Below are 16085 nucleotides of genomic sequence, written 5' to 3'. Positions count from 1 at the left end.
ATAATTAAAGTTGAGCAGCTTTTAGAAGTAAATTGCAGACTTGACTTTACAAACATTATTGAAGAAAAAAATGAAACAAATTGAAAACAAGCAGCAAACATTGGAGTCTCAGTGGCAAATTCTGAAGAAGATATTGCTTGACTCAACTAAGGAGGTATGTGTTGAAGATGCCTGCAAGGATAGAAAAATAAGGACACCATGGGGGACACAAGAAGTTAAAGAAACAGTCCAGGAGAAGAAGGAATCATACCAAAAGTTCCCATCAAAATCAGTCAGTAAAGGAATACAGAGAAAAATGTAAGCGAGCTAAGCTATGTGTAAAAGTAGCTAAACAAGTCATGGGAAGACTTTGGTAAGAATATAGAAAATAAATATCAGGAAGGTGGTAACATGTTCTGGAGGAAGAAGAAGAGAAGTTGAGAAATCATGGGCACATTACAAGGTGCCCAGATAAAAGCTTTTCAAAACACTACAATTATATGGGGTGAATGGAACATTATACAAAGCAATACATAATCTATATTTAAGTTGCTAATCAACTGTTAGAATTGAGGGAAATACAGGAAGATGGTTTAGTGTAAAATTCATCTATATGAATCACATTATGAAAGAAAGTTGTATCAAGCCTAATATTAGAATTGTAGATGTCAAACTTAGCTCTTTGCTTTATGCAGAAGATGTTGTACTCTAAACACATCTAGTGCAAGTCTCCAGGATTCACTAAATAAATTGAATAATAGCTGTAACAAATTTGACAAGAAAATCAACAATAAAAAGAACAAAACTATGAAAATAGGCAGGAGCATAGAAAACTTCAGCTGCATTCTGAATGACAATCCTATAGAACAGTGTTTCTCAAAGCGTGGTACGCGTACCCCCTGGGGAAACGTGAAAGGTCTTCGAGGGGGGTATGTGGCAATTTTCGGCTATGCATCATTAACGCATGGAATCATTATATTTCTCAACAAATAATGTAATTAGAGACAACTGGGATAAAAATGCACTAACTAATGAATCGCATCTCCCTTCAACAGAAACCGCTGTATAGACTCAAGCAAAACTATATGTTGTCGGTGCAACATATGGTTTTGCTTGACACCACGCTGTCGTGAACGTGTTAAAAATAAGAAATATATAGTGAATGTTATGGAATTATGGAATAATTCCATAACATTCGGATATTATGGAATTATGGAATAATTCCATAACATTCGGATATTATGGAATTCAGTTGAAGAGAATTAGCATTTCAACTCAACTGTTGAAATGCTAATTTGTCTTTGGTTCGCGCAATCTTTTGTTAATGCCACACCAATCATATTCACTGCTTCATAGCTGCTCTACATATCTCGAGTCTTGTAAATTACTGGTAATTTTTGCTTTAAATAATGGGAAAGAAGATGAAGTTATTTGGGTAGGTGACTTTGACGACATACACAAGGAAACTGCTCTCGATGCCAAAAGTAGCAATAGTAAGTAGGAGCTTCTTGGTAAGTCGCACCATTTTCAGTTTTTTTTTGAAAACTTTAGTTTCCGAAAATCCCCGCATATATCTCACACAATTTTTTACCTTTAATTTTGGGAAAAAAGTGCGCAGTTTTTTTCAAGTAAATATGTTAATTTTTTTAGCTTTCAAATTCTTAAGTATGGATCATTGGTTAAAGATTGGATTTATAAAACCCACAAAAGAGAGCAATATAGCAAATAGAAGCAGCTGTAAGCAACAAGAAAACGATGAAATTGTATCTGGATCAAATGAAATTGATAAGGGTGTGTCATCTGACATCTGTAGAGAACCAACTAGGAAGAAGATGAAAAATCTTCATAAGTATGATATGAATTACTTGAAATGTGGATTTTCATTGGCTGGGAAATAGAAGAGGAACCTATTCCAAATTTTGTTCTATTAAAAATAAATCATATTTTTTTGTTAACATGAACATATAAATTCAAATAAAATAGACATTTACAATGAAATATACTATATTTATTTATTTATTATTTGATAGGGGGGTACTTGGTAATAACGAAAATTTAAGGAGAGGTATGGGGATATCTGAAGTTTGAGAAACACTGCCATAGAACAAGTAAAATATTTCAGCAATTTAGGCACAGTTTTTAGTGAAGATGGTAGGTTAAATCTGGAAATAGACAACAGAATAAGCAAAGCTGTTATACTAAGTAGCCAGTTGAATCAATTTATATGCAATATGAGGGAAATTAGCCAAAACACCAAACTAGCAGTATACAAGACAGTGTTGAAACCAGTTTTAAGTTATGGATCTGAGAGTTGGGTTAGAAATGGAGCACTTGATCAAAAACTAGAGACCACAGATATGAGGGTTCTGAGAAAAATTAGGAGAGCGAACATATGGTATTAATGGTGGAATCATATTAAAAATGAAGATATTAGAAAGGAAATTGACATTATTAGTATTCAAGAATCTGCCAGCAGAGATAATCTAAGGTGGTCACTTAAATAGAATGGGTGAAGAAAAATTAAAAATCAGGTGTTGGATGCCAAGATGGCAGGAAAGAGACCCAGAGGAAGACCCAGGTCTCTGGGTCTCTTTCCTGGTGAATTGATTCATTCAAAAGTGCCTTAGAAGCATGGAATATTAGATATGATATGATAATATTGGAGTGCTTACAAGTAATATACTAATTTGGAGGAAAATTATTAATAGGAGATCAATAATAATGTGAGCTTATCATGTAGTGCTGTCATGGTAATCTGAACACACCTTTTGAGTGCATATCAAGAAACTGATGATGATATTCTTTTGTGTTTTACCATTACATGATGTAAGACTTATAAATGAACTAAAGTTGAGAAGTCTCTTTCTTTTAAGTATTCATAAATTCCTAAATTCATAAATATGAATATAAAGTTAAGAAGGATGTTCTGAAACCTGCCTGTCATTTTGGTTGATGGAAATTTAATATATTTTTTATTCTATTTAATTATAATTTTATAAAAAGCTTATAAGACTGGTAGAAGAGTTATAGGTTTATAACTTCTTATGTCAGTTTTATCACCTTTCTTATACAGAAGGATGATATTTCAGTAATCCAACATATACATTGCCTATACTCAGTTTACAATTCTGCTAGTTTTAAATGCATGAGATCCCCCATCCATCTTTCAAAATTTCTATTACTATTCCATCAAGTCCAAGTGTCTTTTCCTTTTTTTATATTTTGTAGGTGCATGTTTTCATCTTCAATTATATATTCACTGTAGTTTTCAATATCCCCTTCTCTATTGTTTTAGCTATAATCCACAACACGTTTGTTCTGTTTGGAATCAGTATTCCATTTTCATCTTTTACACCTGTCATATAAAGATTAGCTGCATTATCAAGAAGTTTTCTTTATACAATTGTTATTTTCTATTGCTGTTCTTATCTTTTTTTTATTGAATTATATCCTCTCATCTTTTCCTTATCGTTTTAAAAAGTTCAGTATATTGTTTATTTCTTACACCACATGCATCCTGTTTCACATTAATAGAGATATGAAACATTAATTACTAGTTTTTTTTTTTTTTAAATCTTTCAACTGCTTTGCAGGCCAGAGAGAATTTTTAAATGGGCAATGGAACAGAGTCTGTACGCCTTCTATAGCCTAACAGTAAGAGTAAGTGACCTTATATAAATACATGAGAAAGTTATTGCTACAAATTTTCTGCCATTATTTTTATAAAAAAATTTACTTTCAATTATTGTTTGAAAGAGGAAAAAATTACCTGATAATTTTTACTAATTCTCCAACTGCAATATGGTCAGGTACTAAAAATTTGCTTCTGTCTAGGATAGGCAACTGCTTTTCACCATAATAGCGTTCAATAATTACCTGAAATTCAAAGCAAAATTTTATATTTTTGAGGGATATGATTTATTATTTACTACAATTTAATATTAGTGAGGAACCATATACAGTGTTAGGCAGATGAGGGTAATGTTATCTGTGAGAGTCAACATGAATTTGTAAAGGGGTGCTCTTGCTTTAGTAATATGATTACCTTTTACAATAAAGTGACAAGAGCAGTTGATGAGGGGAAAGACATATACTGCCATTTTTTTGAATTTTGCAAAGGCATTTAATAGGAAGCCACATGATATGCTGATATTTAAGTTGCAGCACATGGGTTTAGATTTCACGTGCAAACTTTGTTTGCTTACACTTGGATAAAAGATTAAACCAACAATATAATTTCTTGGCATTCTTTAATTTCCATTCTTCATTATCCTTAATGCTTATTCAACTTCTACCACAACTCATTTCCTTATCTCTCTCATCACTGTATTCATTCCAATTTATTTTGCAATGGCTTTCATCTTTATTTAACAGATCCTAATCTCTCTTCAGGCAATCACATCCATCCCCATTTATTAAAAAACCTGCCATCTCATTTCTTCTGTTCTTCAGAAGTTCATATAACATTTTTTAGTTCTCATCAATATCTTCCAACTTGCATAAATTCAATACAGCTTTACTCTTATTTTTTTATGGCTCTTTCTGATTATAGACAAGTCTATCATCATTTCATCTAGTCTTTGTAAGCCTCTAAAAAGATTTATTTTTTTAATTCTTCCACTCACCACTTCTGCTATTCCTACCATTACATCTAAAATTTTTTCCCATTCCTCATCTGCATTACTTGTGGTTACATTGTGGGCCATGAACAAAATCCAAGACTAAAATTCTTGCTGTACTTCAGACTGTTTCAATGTCCATAGTTTCAGCTCCCTATATCTCCCCTTCCCATATTCTATTATCTTGTCAGATGTCATCTCCTTCCAGGAGACTGACTACCATGAGCTTCCACCATGTACGTTTTTGTGCTTCTTTTTTGCATTCTTTATAGGACAAAAAGGTCCAATTCTTAATATTTCCCACCCAATCTGTTCTTTGTCTTCCTTTTCTTCTTTTTCCTTGTATCATTCCTTCTAGAAGTGTTTTTTGTAGGGATTCATGCCTTAGTATGTGACCAAGGTAGGTGGTGTTCCTTTTCTTAATGGTTTTCAACAGATTCCTATCTTCTCCAATCATCTCTAAATTAGTTTTTTTGGCAGTCCATGGCACTCTAAGAATTCTTCTGAGGATCTACATCTCAAAGGCTTTTAAGTTTATTTTCACAATATTTTGATACTGTCCAGGTTTCTGCTCCAAATAGCAGTGTTGACCATATGTAGCATTTGAACAGCCTAATTCTTGTTTTTGTGTGAATTTCCCTTGAGGTCAGAATGTTTTTCATGCTAATAAAGATTGATCTAGCAATTTCTATTCTTAATATTTCCTTATCACACTTTCCATTCTCTGTAATTGGTTGGCCCAAATATATATAACTCTCTACTTGATCTAAAGTATTTCCTCCGATCTTAATATATCAGGTATTTTCCCTTTTTCTCTTGTTACCCGCATGGCTTTTTTGAAGTTGAAATTAAGTCCATATATTTCACTTAGCTTCAGCGTCTGTTCTAGTAGGTTTTGAAGGTCTTTTTAATTTTTCAGCGAAGAGTACTGTATCATCTGCATATCTTAAGTTGTTTATATTCCTGCCTCCTTTAAATTCTTCTAATTGCTGGAAGATATTTTCAGTATAGAAGTTAAACAATATAGGAGAAAGAACACAGCCTTGTCTGACATACTTCTTTACTGGGAATTCCTCCGAGATTTCTCCTGATATTTTTATTGAGGCAGTTTACTCCCAATATAGATTTATCAGTAATCTGGTATCTTTACCATCTACTCCTAAATTTCTGATGCATTTGATTAGTTGTTCATGTTGTATATTGTCAAAGGCCTTTGTCTAGTCAATAAAACATAAGTAGACTTCTTTCTGCTTCTCCAGATATCTTTCTATAATAGTTCTAATGTTGAAGAGTCCTTCTCTAGTTCCTTTATTTTCTTGAAAACCAGATTGTGTTTCATTAATTTCCAGTTTGATTTTATGTTTATTTCTTTCTAGGATGATATATAACATATCTTTTGCTATCTGACTGATTGTTCTGTACTCTTCACATTTGATTGTCTTCGATTTTTAGGTACTGGTAGGAACGTTGGGTGCTTAAAATCTTTTGGCAGGTGTCCAGTTTCGTATATTTTGTTACATATGTCAGTCAGTGATCTTAGAGCCTTATCATCTAAAGCCTTTAGATATTCTGCCATAATTCCATCCATTCCTGGAGCTTTTCCTGGTCTCAGTTTCCTAATGGCATTTGTTACTTCCCAGGTAAGAATAGTAGACCCCCTCCAAATCTTCTTGCATTGGCTTATCTATTCTATCATGATTGTAGGGTTCCTCTGAATACTCTACCCATCTATCCCTTATTTTGTCTTTCTCCATTAAGATGTTTCACTGGTATCTTCAATGCAATGAGAGCCTAACCTTTTGCAAGATTTGCTAGTTAGTTCCCTAACTTTTTCAAGAAGTTCTCTGGTTTTGTGCTTTTTGTCCAGAAGTTCAATTTCCTTGCATTTGTTGTTGAGTCATAGTTCTTTTGCAATCCCACATTCTTTCCTAATCTCCTTGTTTAAGTTCTTGTATTCAGGACGATTTTTGTGTTTCTTTCTTTCCTCCATCATTTTCAGTATCTTGTCATTCATCCAGGGTTTACTCATCTTCTTCTCAAATTTGGGAATTGTTTGTTTATGCCTTTTTTATGCCCTCTTTAAATTTCTGCCATCTATCCTCAATCTCATCTTTAGGGTAAGGATACTTGGTGGAATCAGGAACATTAACAGCAGTGGATTGTGCCAGTTGCTTTAAAAATTTATCTTGTAGTTCTTGATTTTTAAGGGAGCCAAGATCATATCTTTCTATGTTTATAGGTTTCATTGTTTTCTTTAATTTTATTGCTACTTTAATGACCACAGGTTGTTCCAATATCAGCCCCTGGTTATGTTTTGGCTAGATAAGATGTTATTCTGGAATCATTTTTTAATCATTATATAGTCAATCTGGTTCCTACAGCTGTCTCCAGGACTTTTCCATGTGTAAAGTCTTCTAGGAGGGTGACTAAATAAAGTATTTGCTATTACCAGATTGTTTTCTTCACAGAACTGTATTAATCTTTCTCCTCAGGGATTTCTATGTCCCAGGCCCTGGTTTCCCATGCAGGAAGAGATCTTTTCTGAGCCCTACTTGAGCATTTAGATCTCCCATAACGATAGTCATGTCATCTGATTTAGTGTTGTTAAGTGCATTTTGAATGCCTTCATAGAAACATTCTACATCTTCATTTGGGTAATATGGGCATATATTTAGACAAAATTATTAAAAGGTTGAGCTGCAATTGTTAATGCAATTATCATGTGACTTATGGGCCAAAATCCAAGTAAGGATTGCACAATCTTATTTTTTAGTACAAATGCTACTCCATTTCTACGACTGTCTCCACATGAGTATATAAATAAATGGTTCTTTCTGTTTATTTTTCCACTATTAGTCCATTTAACTTCACTGATACCAACAATGTTAATTTTCATTGCTTCAAGTTCTTGTATAAGGTTATCTAACTTCCCAGCTTCATATAAGGTCCTTACATTCCAAGCTACAAGACTTAAGAGAAGATTCTTGGTTTTCAGATGTGAAGGATCAGGAGATACCCTCCCTAGAGGGTTTAAGATATCTTTGTCATATGCTATTTTCATAGTATCCATCTAACGTTCCTGAGTTTTTTTTCTCTTCTTCCCTGTAATGTTTCCAAGAGACAAAAGTTGCAGAGGGTCCAACCTTGTCTCTATTGCTTAAATCCGACATAGTTCTCTGTTTCATGGTTTACTACGGAAGGTTACGTGTGAGGTTCCTGTCTCTTCCACGGTGACTGGCCACATCTCTGTTTTGTCTTGAAGTGTGCCTGGACTATGTCACATAGTTTGCTGTCATGCCTTCATTACCATTGTGAAATTAAATTTTGGTCATCTGCTAACTTAGCCATTCTTCAAAGTGCAACAAGGAGGAGACAGCATAAAACGCTGATACCCTCACTTAGTTTTGCATGTCAGTTGAGGTATGGTCCCAGGGTGTAGCTACTGGTGCACTCTACCAGCTACTTGGAGCCATAAGTGAGAGTTGCATGAGCAGTGGGGACCAATTTTACCCAGCCACCAAATATTTTGATGTGACTGCTCAGCAGGCAGAGGTGCTACCCCTAGTACCTATACCTTACACCTCATTCTTTTATATGCTCCCTTAAAAATGACAAGAAGCTTATGATCTCCATATAAAGCAACTGAAGGCAAAACTGGTGTCCATGACTACCTTGCTACATTCTTTATCAAGAATGAAATAATCTATTACTGATTTTTGCTCACCACTCCAGGTTTATCTAGAAATTGTGTGCCTTTCTGTCTTTTCTAAAACGTGCTGTTTCCAATTTTGAGATAATTTCTAATGAAAAAAATCTAATAACCTTTGTCCTAGTTACACTAGTTACTAAGGTCTGCTATCCAGGAGGGAGAATGAGTAGAATAATTAAGGCATTGGACATGAGGACGAAATGAGTAAGAGAGTTAGTCGTGATTGTGGAGACAAATGATCTAAGTGGACATAAGGAGGATGCGAGATGAATATCAGGAGGCTATTGAGAAGAGTGAAAGTAACAGTGAAGTAGGAAAGGTTGTCAGTGTGTAGCCGAGGGATGATGATGATGAGTTGCGATGGAGAGCCAAAATAATTAATGGTATACAGCTTGTGGATGTATTGCATGTGTTGGAGAGAAGAATGAAACTATTCAGGTGTGATGTGTGCAAGAGATCAGAAGAAAGAGATGGAGAGAAAAATCAGGAGAGTGGTATTGAAGAGAGAGAGAGAGAGAGAGAATTGCTTGGCAGTGGAAACAGTAGTAGTGTGAGAGATAAAGAGAGAATGGGAATGCAAGAGGAACAGGGAAACAGAAGAGGGGGCAGCGGTGGACAGGGAGACATGGCATAAGGAGAGTGGATGTTGAAAGTGGCAGTGAATGTGTATACAAGGGTGGTCTGAAAAGTTCTTGGCCTTGACCATAGATGGCAACACTATTTGGCAAGATTTTTTTTTTAAGCTGGTATATCTGTCATAAGCATCCATGTGAAATTGCAAGTCATTCTTTCAAGTAATTTGTTTTATACAGCTGTCTGAAGCAAAAGTGTTGTCTGTATCCCTTGAAATGGATAAAATTGAGTATCATGAGTTTAAAAATATTTTGTAAAAGAAGGTTGAACACCAAAAGAAATTCATTCAAAGTTCAAAAAAGTTTAGGGGCACTCTTCTCCTTCGTTTTTGACAAATAAGAAATGGGCTGCCAAGTTTAAAAGTGGCCATACAAGCCTTGAAGATGATCCACATGAAGTATGTCCAAAATGTGTAACACCAGAAATCACGATATGGTTTTGGATGACTAGCGAGTCAGTGTGTGAGAAATTGCTGAGACTATAGGTATTTCAAAAGAACATGTAGGATATATTTTGCATGAAGAATTGCATATGAAAAAGTTTTGCGCAAGATGGGTACTGCGCTTGCTCACAGCAGATCAAAAACACACATGAAAATCTCTGAACAGTGCTTGGAGCATTTTAACAAGAATAAAACTGATTTTGTGTGTCAATTTATACTATGGATGAGACTTGGATTCACCATTATACACCAATAACAAAACAGGACAGAAGCCGGTTGTTCAGTGCCAAAGAAGACAAAGTCGGCATCAGCAGGAAAGGTCATGGCATCAGTGTTTTGGGATGCTAAAGGCATTTTGTTCATTAATTATCTTGAAAAGGGTAAAACAGTAACCATGGAATATTATTTCGATCTTTTAACTAGGCTAGACGAAAAAATTCGTAAGAAAAGACCTGGTTTGCAGAAGAAAAAATCATCTTTCATCAGGACAATGCACCTGCCCACAAGTGTTTTGGCAATGGGAAAATAAAGAGATCTGCACTATGAATTGTTGGAACATCGAACCAGATATTCCCCAGATTTGGCTCCCTGTGATGTCTATCTCTTCTCAAAACTAAAACTCTTCTTCGCTGGTCAGCATTTTTTTTTTTTCAAATCAAGAGGTGATTGCAGCTGTAGAGGGATATTTTGCAGATCTTACTGAGAACCACTACAGGGAGACGGGATAATAGGGCTGGAATAAATGTATTAGTCTTGAAGGAGATTATGTTGAAAAATAAAAATAATCTGAAATTATAAATTCAGTTTTTGATTGATAGGCCGAGAACTTTTCAGACCACCCTCATATGAAGATGGAATACATTGTGATGTAGGTGGGGAAGTTCAGACTGAGCAGATATATGTGATAAGTGGTGATAAAGGTGATTGGGCAGATGTGGTGGGGAAATCACAAGTAGCTTGGAAAATGACTGGTTATAGACCTAAATATGAACTGTTGTTTTTGTAGACAGGTTTCTGTGGTTCAGTAGTTCTGTTCTGTAGGTAGTTTTCGATATTGAGACCACATATTAATAAAAAAACATCTAATGTGTAATTAATTGCCAATAAGCTTGTGTTGTGTAAAACCGTTATATACCATTACCCTTGATGATGTAAGTCTTATGACGAATGAAACTTATCAGGTTTTTAATTGTTTATTTTTAATAAACTCTTTATATTAATGTGGTCTCAATACTGAGAACTACCTACAAAACTGTTATTTTTGTTTAAAAATGCCAGAAGTATCAAAAATAAAGGGGATGAAATGGTTCCAGTGATTGAATTTATTTTCCCCAAAATCACTGGAATAACTAAAACATGGATGAATGAAGATGATATCGTAATAACGGGAATAGAAATGGAAGGATACAGTATTTTTCTCGAGGATAGAAAGGGCAAGAAGGGAAGGGGAAGTGCTGCTGATGATAGCAAAGGAATAAGTCCACATATGGTAGACATGAAAGAGGGAAATAATGGAAATGATTATGAGGCAGTGTTGTGTAATGTGAAGGTTGAGAGGAAGAGATATTTAGTTGGATGTTGCTATAGGCCTAGGAATGTGAAGGGTGGTGATGAAGAAACATACAACAAACTTGGATTAGTGAACAAAGGAAGGGTAATTATTATGGGTGATTTTAATTATGGCAGTATAGACTGGAATGAAGAGATAGTATTTGGGAATAAGGAAAATGAATTTGAGTTCTTGAGAGATAACTATCTCAGGAAGCAAGTAAGAATGGCACGTGAGGATTGAGAGTTCTAGATCTGATCATTTCATCAAAGGATGTAATTGTGATGGGTATCACACTTTCATCCAGTCGGTGAAAGTGTTCATGAAGTGACCACCTGGGTTGTGACTAGTCATATGCAGACTTTTGTGAGGAAAGAATATGTGGAATTATAAGGCTGGTGATTATGACAAGCTTAGGAGACAGCTTGGAGCTATAACATGGAACGAAGAGTTGAGCGGTAAGGAAGTAAATGCTGCATGGGAACTGACAAAAAAAAAAAAAAAAAAAAACAGAATCAATGTGTGAATGTATTCCAAAGGCCAAAAGGCTGAATAAATAGGTGTAAAATGGATGAACATGGAACTCAAGCATGAAATCTGGAAAAAGAAGGTACTCAGGAGGAAGTACATGATGAATAATGGTAATAATGAGTTAGATGAAGAGTATAAAGAACAAGCCAGGAGAGTAACTCAGTAAAGGAAACAAAAGTGCAGTATGAGCAGAAATTGGCAAACCAAGTGAAGAAAAATCCTAGAGAGATTTTTAGATATGTGACAAGTAGAAGGAAGAATGATCATGGTAAGATGATAATGAATGAAAGTGGTAGAATGGTAACTGCTTCAGAAGACATTGTTGAGGTATTCAGTGATCAATTTATAAGGGTGTTTCATCCTGATCAGGGTGGAATCATGAGGAACTTAAGTGTAAAGGACATAGGAGAGGATGGCTTAACTCTGAGTGAGCTGGAGGTATTTAATGAAATAAATCAACTTGATGTCAATAAGGCATGTTACAGGGAATTGGCAGTAGTATTGGCATGCCTGTTTAATAAGTCTTGCAACAGCATAGGTTCCAAGGGAGTGGACGGAGGGTAAAATTGTTCCACTGCATGAAGGTGGTGCATAAGACTTTAGCTTTAAATTATAGGCCAATCTGTATATCTGGGAGTCATAGCGAAGGTACTGGAGAGTGAGATTGGTGAGAAGTAGGATGCAGAAATGGGTTGATAACAGCAGTATTCTGTGGATATCAGTATGGGTTTGTTAAAGGGAGATCATGTTTCACTAACTTACTTATGTACTAGGTGACAAATACCTTGTCTGGGGGAGGGGGAGATGCATATACAGTGGTGTACTTGGATTTTGCAAAAGCTTCTGATAGACTGCCATTAGACAAGCTGGTAAATAAATTGAAACAAATGGGAATGGATAACAAACTTTTGAGTTGGATCAGTGACTGGCTGTCAGATAGGTATCAGAAAGTTGTGCAGTATCCCAAAAGAGAAAGGTCATTAGTGTTTTGGCAATGGGAAAATTTTGGTTTTGGGTTGGCTTTTGGAATCACTGTTGTTCAATTTGTACATTAATGATATTGGGATGGATTTAACTAGTGATACTTTTGAGTTGGATCAGTGACTGGCTGTCAGATAGGTATCAGAAAGTTGTGCAGTATCCCAAAAGAGAAAGGTCATTAGTGTTTTGGCAATGGGAAAATTTTGGTTTTGGGTTGGCTTTTGGAATCACTGTTGTTCAATTTGTACATTAATGATATTGGGATGGATTTAACTAGTGATATGCAGCTGTTTGCAGATGATGCAAAACTGGGAGAGCAATGCAGAGTCAAGTGGATGTCATGGCCTTACAAGAGGACTTGAATAGATTGCATGAATGGGCAGGTAAGTGGAACTATCAGTTCAATGTTGCAAAGTTGAGCTTTGTTTTGAGTTGAGTGTAAGATTTTGAGATTTGGTAAGCAACAATGGGATGCAAAGTATAAACTTGGTGGGAAAACTTTAAAGGAAGTAGAAGAGATGAGAGAGATCTAGGAGTAATGGTGGACAATGATCTGAAGTTCAAAGACCACATTGCACGAGTTGTGAAGATGTCACATCGGATAATGGCAATGATGCAGAGGACCCTGACATGCAGAAATAGAGAGGTTATGATGCCATTGTATAAGGTCTTGATCAGGCCTGATATGGATTATTGTGCACAGATTTGGTCACTGGGTTTTCATGGTGAAAAGAATATGTTGGAGAGGGTCCAGAGAAGATTCACAAAGATGGTCAGTGGTCATTGGAATGTGGAGTATGGGGACAGATTGAGAGAATGTAAATTGCAAAGCCTTGTGAATAGAAGGAGAAGAGTGAAGTGTGATTGAGACATATAAGCTAGTCAGGGGTTGTTATCAGGTGAAGAGAGGGGACAGAATAAGAGGCCATCCCTGGAAACTGTATAAGGAGGATGTAAGTAGAAGATAGATAAGCAGGTTCTTTACATGGACAGTTGTTGGTGAGTGGAATGCATTGCCTGAGTGTGTTGTGAATGTAGACACATTGAATCAGTTTAAAGAACGGCTGGATGAGCATTGTGTGCAATAGTGTGTACCTCCCACGATGAGTCTCTGACTTCATGGAGGTCAGATGTTAATAATAATAAGAATTTCTCTGACCAAACCAAATGGGCCAAAAAGTTTTTAAACATCTGTTCTTTCTTCTCCAACCTGTGCATTAAGATCTAAAATAATTATACTCTTATTCTTAATAACGCCCTTCAACTGTTCCTCAAATAATGTCTTTTCCTCCACATCTAAACTGTGTTGTGGCACATATACCTGGCTAACTGAGATTTGTTTTCCATTAGATTCAAATAAAGTCTCATTATTCTATCACTAATTATTATTACTATCCTAAGACTCCATGGAATCAGAATCATCTAGGAGGTCCCTTTTTCTCATACACACAGTTCATCATACCATGCCTTAAAAACACATTCAAATTGTCTACAGACACCACACTCTGAGGCAACAGATTCCAATTATTTACAACTCGCCATGCAAAAAACATGCTTATCACTCTCTTGCTCACACCTCTTCATACAGTCTCCCACCATTTTATGAAAAACCTCTTCGACATTAATCCTATAACAACTGCTTACCAACTTGTATATCTCTATAATATCTCTCCTTTTCCACCTATCCACTAGACTGTAAATTTTATAGTCTCAACCTTTCTTCATATTCAACATTCCAGAGATCAGAAACTAATTTGATCAATTTCCTCTGGACACTCTCCAACATCTCTTCATCCTTTTGAAAATCAAATTGCATCACACTCTGAGTCTGTCATTTATTTCTTTACTGATGATAAAACTGACCATTTTTTGATTGGTCATTTGCTTCTTTCCAAAGCAAAACAAAGTTTCCTCTTAAATTCTTCCTGCTTTGTTTTTTTCACATTCTGTCTCACTCAAACCCAAAACATTTAATTTCCTCTTCATCATAACATCCATTAACTCCTCCTCTTTACTTGTAAGTGTCAATATGTTCAGTATTCCTATTCTCAGTTTCTTTTGCAGTACAGGTTGTTTATGCTTTATATCCATCCGGGTTTCATTAGCAGTGAATTTCAATGAATTCACTGCTGTAACTTTTGGGAGAGAAGGCAGACTCCCTCTCTAAGAGATGAAAGAAAAGGAAAAATGCACTGACTAACCCTTGATATATTTTGAGAGCATTGAGAGGAAGGAGCGAGAGGCAAAAGAAAGAAGAGTAGAGACTAGTCAACAGATAATATGACTGATGTATATTACATGAAGTAAAGCATGGTCCATCATCAGGTATTTCGGGTTTGCCACTCCCATACTCACTAAAGTGAGCCTTTGAGGTTGCCCATTCTCATTAAAAAACCAGATATATCATTAAACAAATAAAAAAAAAAAAATTAACAAGACAGATTTTCATTTGTTTCATTGCTAACTGTGATTCTCTCTTAAACCCTTAAGTAGATATGCAGTAGCAGTAGTATATTAGCATAAGTTTATTTTCGCAGTTCACAGCACTCAGGATTTAATCTTGGGGGCCGAGTTGAGTAGACGACTTGAGAATACACACTATGCATCGCATACAACCTATGACTGAGCATCTGCAGTGATCACCAATTCATAAGTAGTATAGAAATAGAAGACACACACAACATAAATGAAAAAAAAAAAAAAAAGAATTTTAATTAGGAATAGATTTTTGGAAAATTTTCTAGTGTTTTTTCCTTTTCTTTGGGGGGTGCCAGCCCTCCCCCCTCTGGCTTAGTGTATGCTTGAACCTACTATGATGAAAAGGGTTTTTAAGAATGTTATTTAAAAAACACAATATCTTGCAAAGATGAGTTGGAAACTGGATCAAGTCACAGTACATTTTGAAAAGTTAGTCTGTTCCATTGCTAGTGTTGATGATTTTCTATTATTTTTGTAAACATATTATTTGTCTTTTGAAATGAATTATTTTTATGGATAATTTACATAAATTCACCATTTTTTTCATTTATCATGGACAATAAATGAAAACTACACTTTTAGTTTTGTAAAATGCAATGAAACGAAGGTAAGGGTTCAGAAAATATTAAAAACACTGGAGAAGAGATTCTATTGTTTCATCAACTAAATGCAATCATGATGTACATTCAAGTCAAATGGCTTGAGGAATTCAAGGGTTGTGCTATGAAGATGAAGTTGCATTCCGTAATGCATCAAAACCATCCTGGGACTACTGACAAACTCTAGATTACTACAAGCTTTTTGAGGCCTTTTTACAGAGACATTTAATTTTCACAAAAAATGTTGCAACATAGACTTGGCAAGAAAGAAATCACCTGCTGAAAACACATACCCCAATCTGCTTCCAAAGAAAGATGTATTATATAAGTGCATTTTTAATACAGTCATTTTCAATAAACCATTTATGGACTTCAAAAACTTCATTGGCTTAGTAGTAGAACAGTACCAAAATTGTTGTGAAATGTAATGAATTTGTATCAGTTACTACTGATGTTGCTAAAAAAATTAGTAAATCAAAGACTCCAGCAGTGAACCACTTCCAGATGTTTCTTCAGATATTTCAGATAAGGAGAAACTCATTCATTATAATATATTCAATGTATG

General features: G+C 35.2%; 1 protein-coding gene across 1 annotated transcript in view; it reads right to left on the bottom strand.

Moving 5' to 3' along the window:
* LOC150095423 (microtubule-associated protein 1 light chain 3 alpha-like) overlaps window positions 1-16085 on the bottom strand; it is a 64273-nt gene that overhangs the window by 15298 nt on the left and 32890 nt on the right. Inside the window, exon 3 of the mRNA XM_090410214.1 lies at window positions 3749-3855. Within this exon, the coding sequence (XP_090266340.1) occupies window positions 3749-3855 (107 nt within the window). The remainder of the gene's footprint in view (window positions 1-3748; window positions 3856-16085) is intronic.

This window comes from Typopeltis vanoorti, chromosome 20, assembly GCF_054136105.1.
Source record: "Typopeltis vanoorti isolate ZY-2024b chromosome 20, IOZ_Tvanoo_1.0, whole genome shotgun sequence".
Lineage (NCBI taxonomy): Eukaryota > Metazoa > Arthropoda > Arachnida > Uropygi > Thelyphonidae > Typopeltis > Typopeltis vanoorti.
The sequence above is the reverse complement of the archived record's forward strand: the minus strand, read 5'-3'. Positions and strand labels throughout refer to the sequence as shown.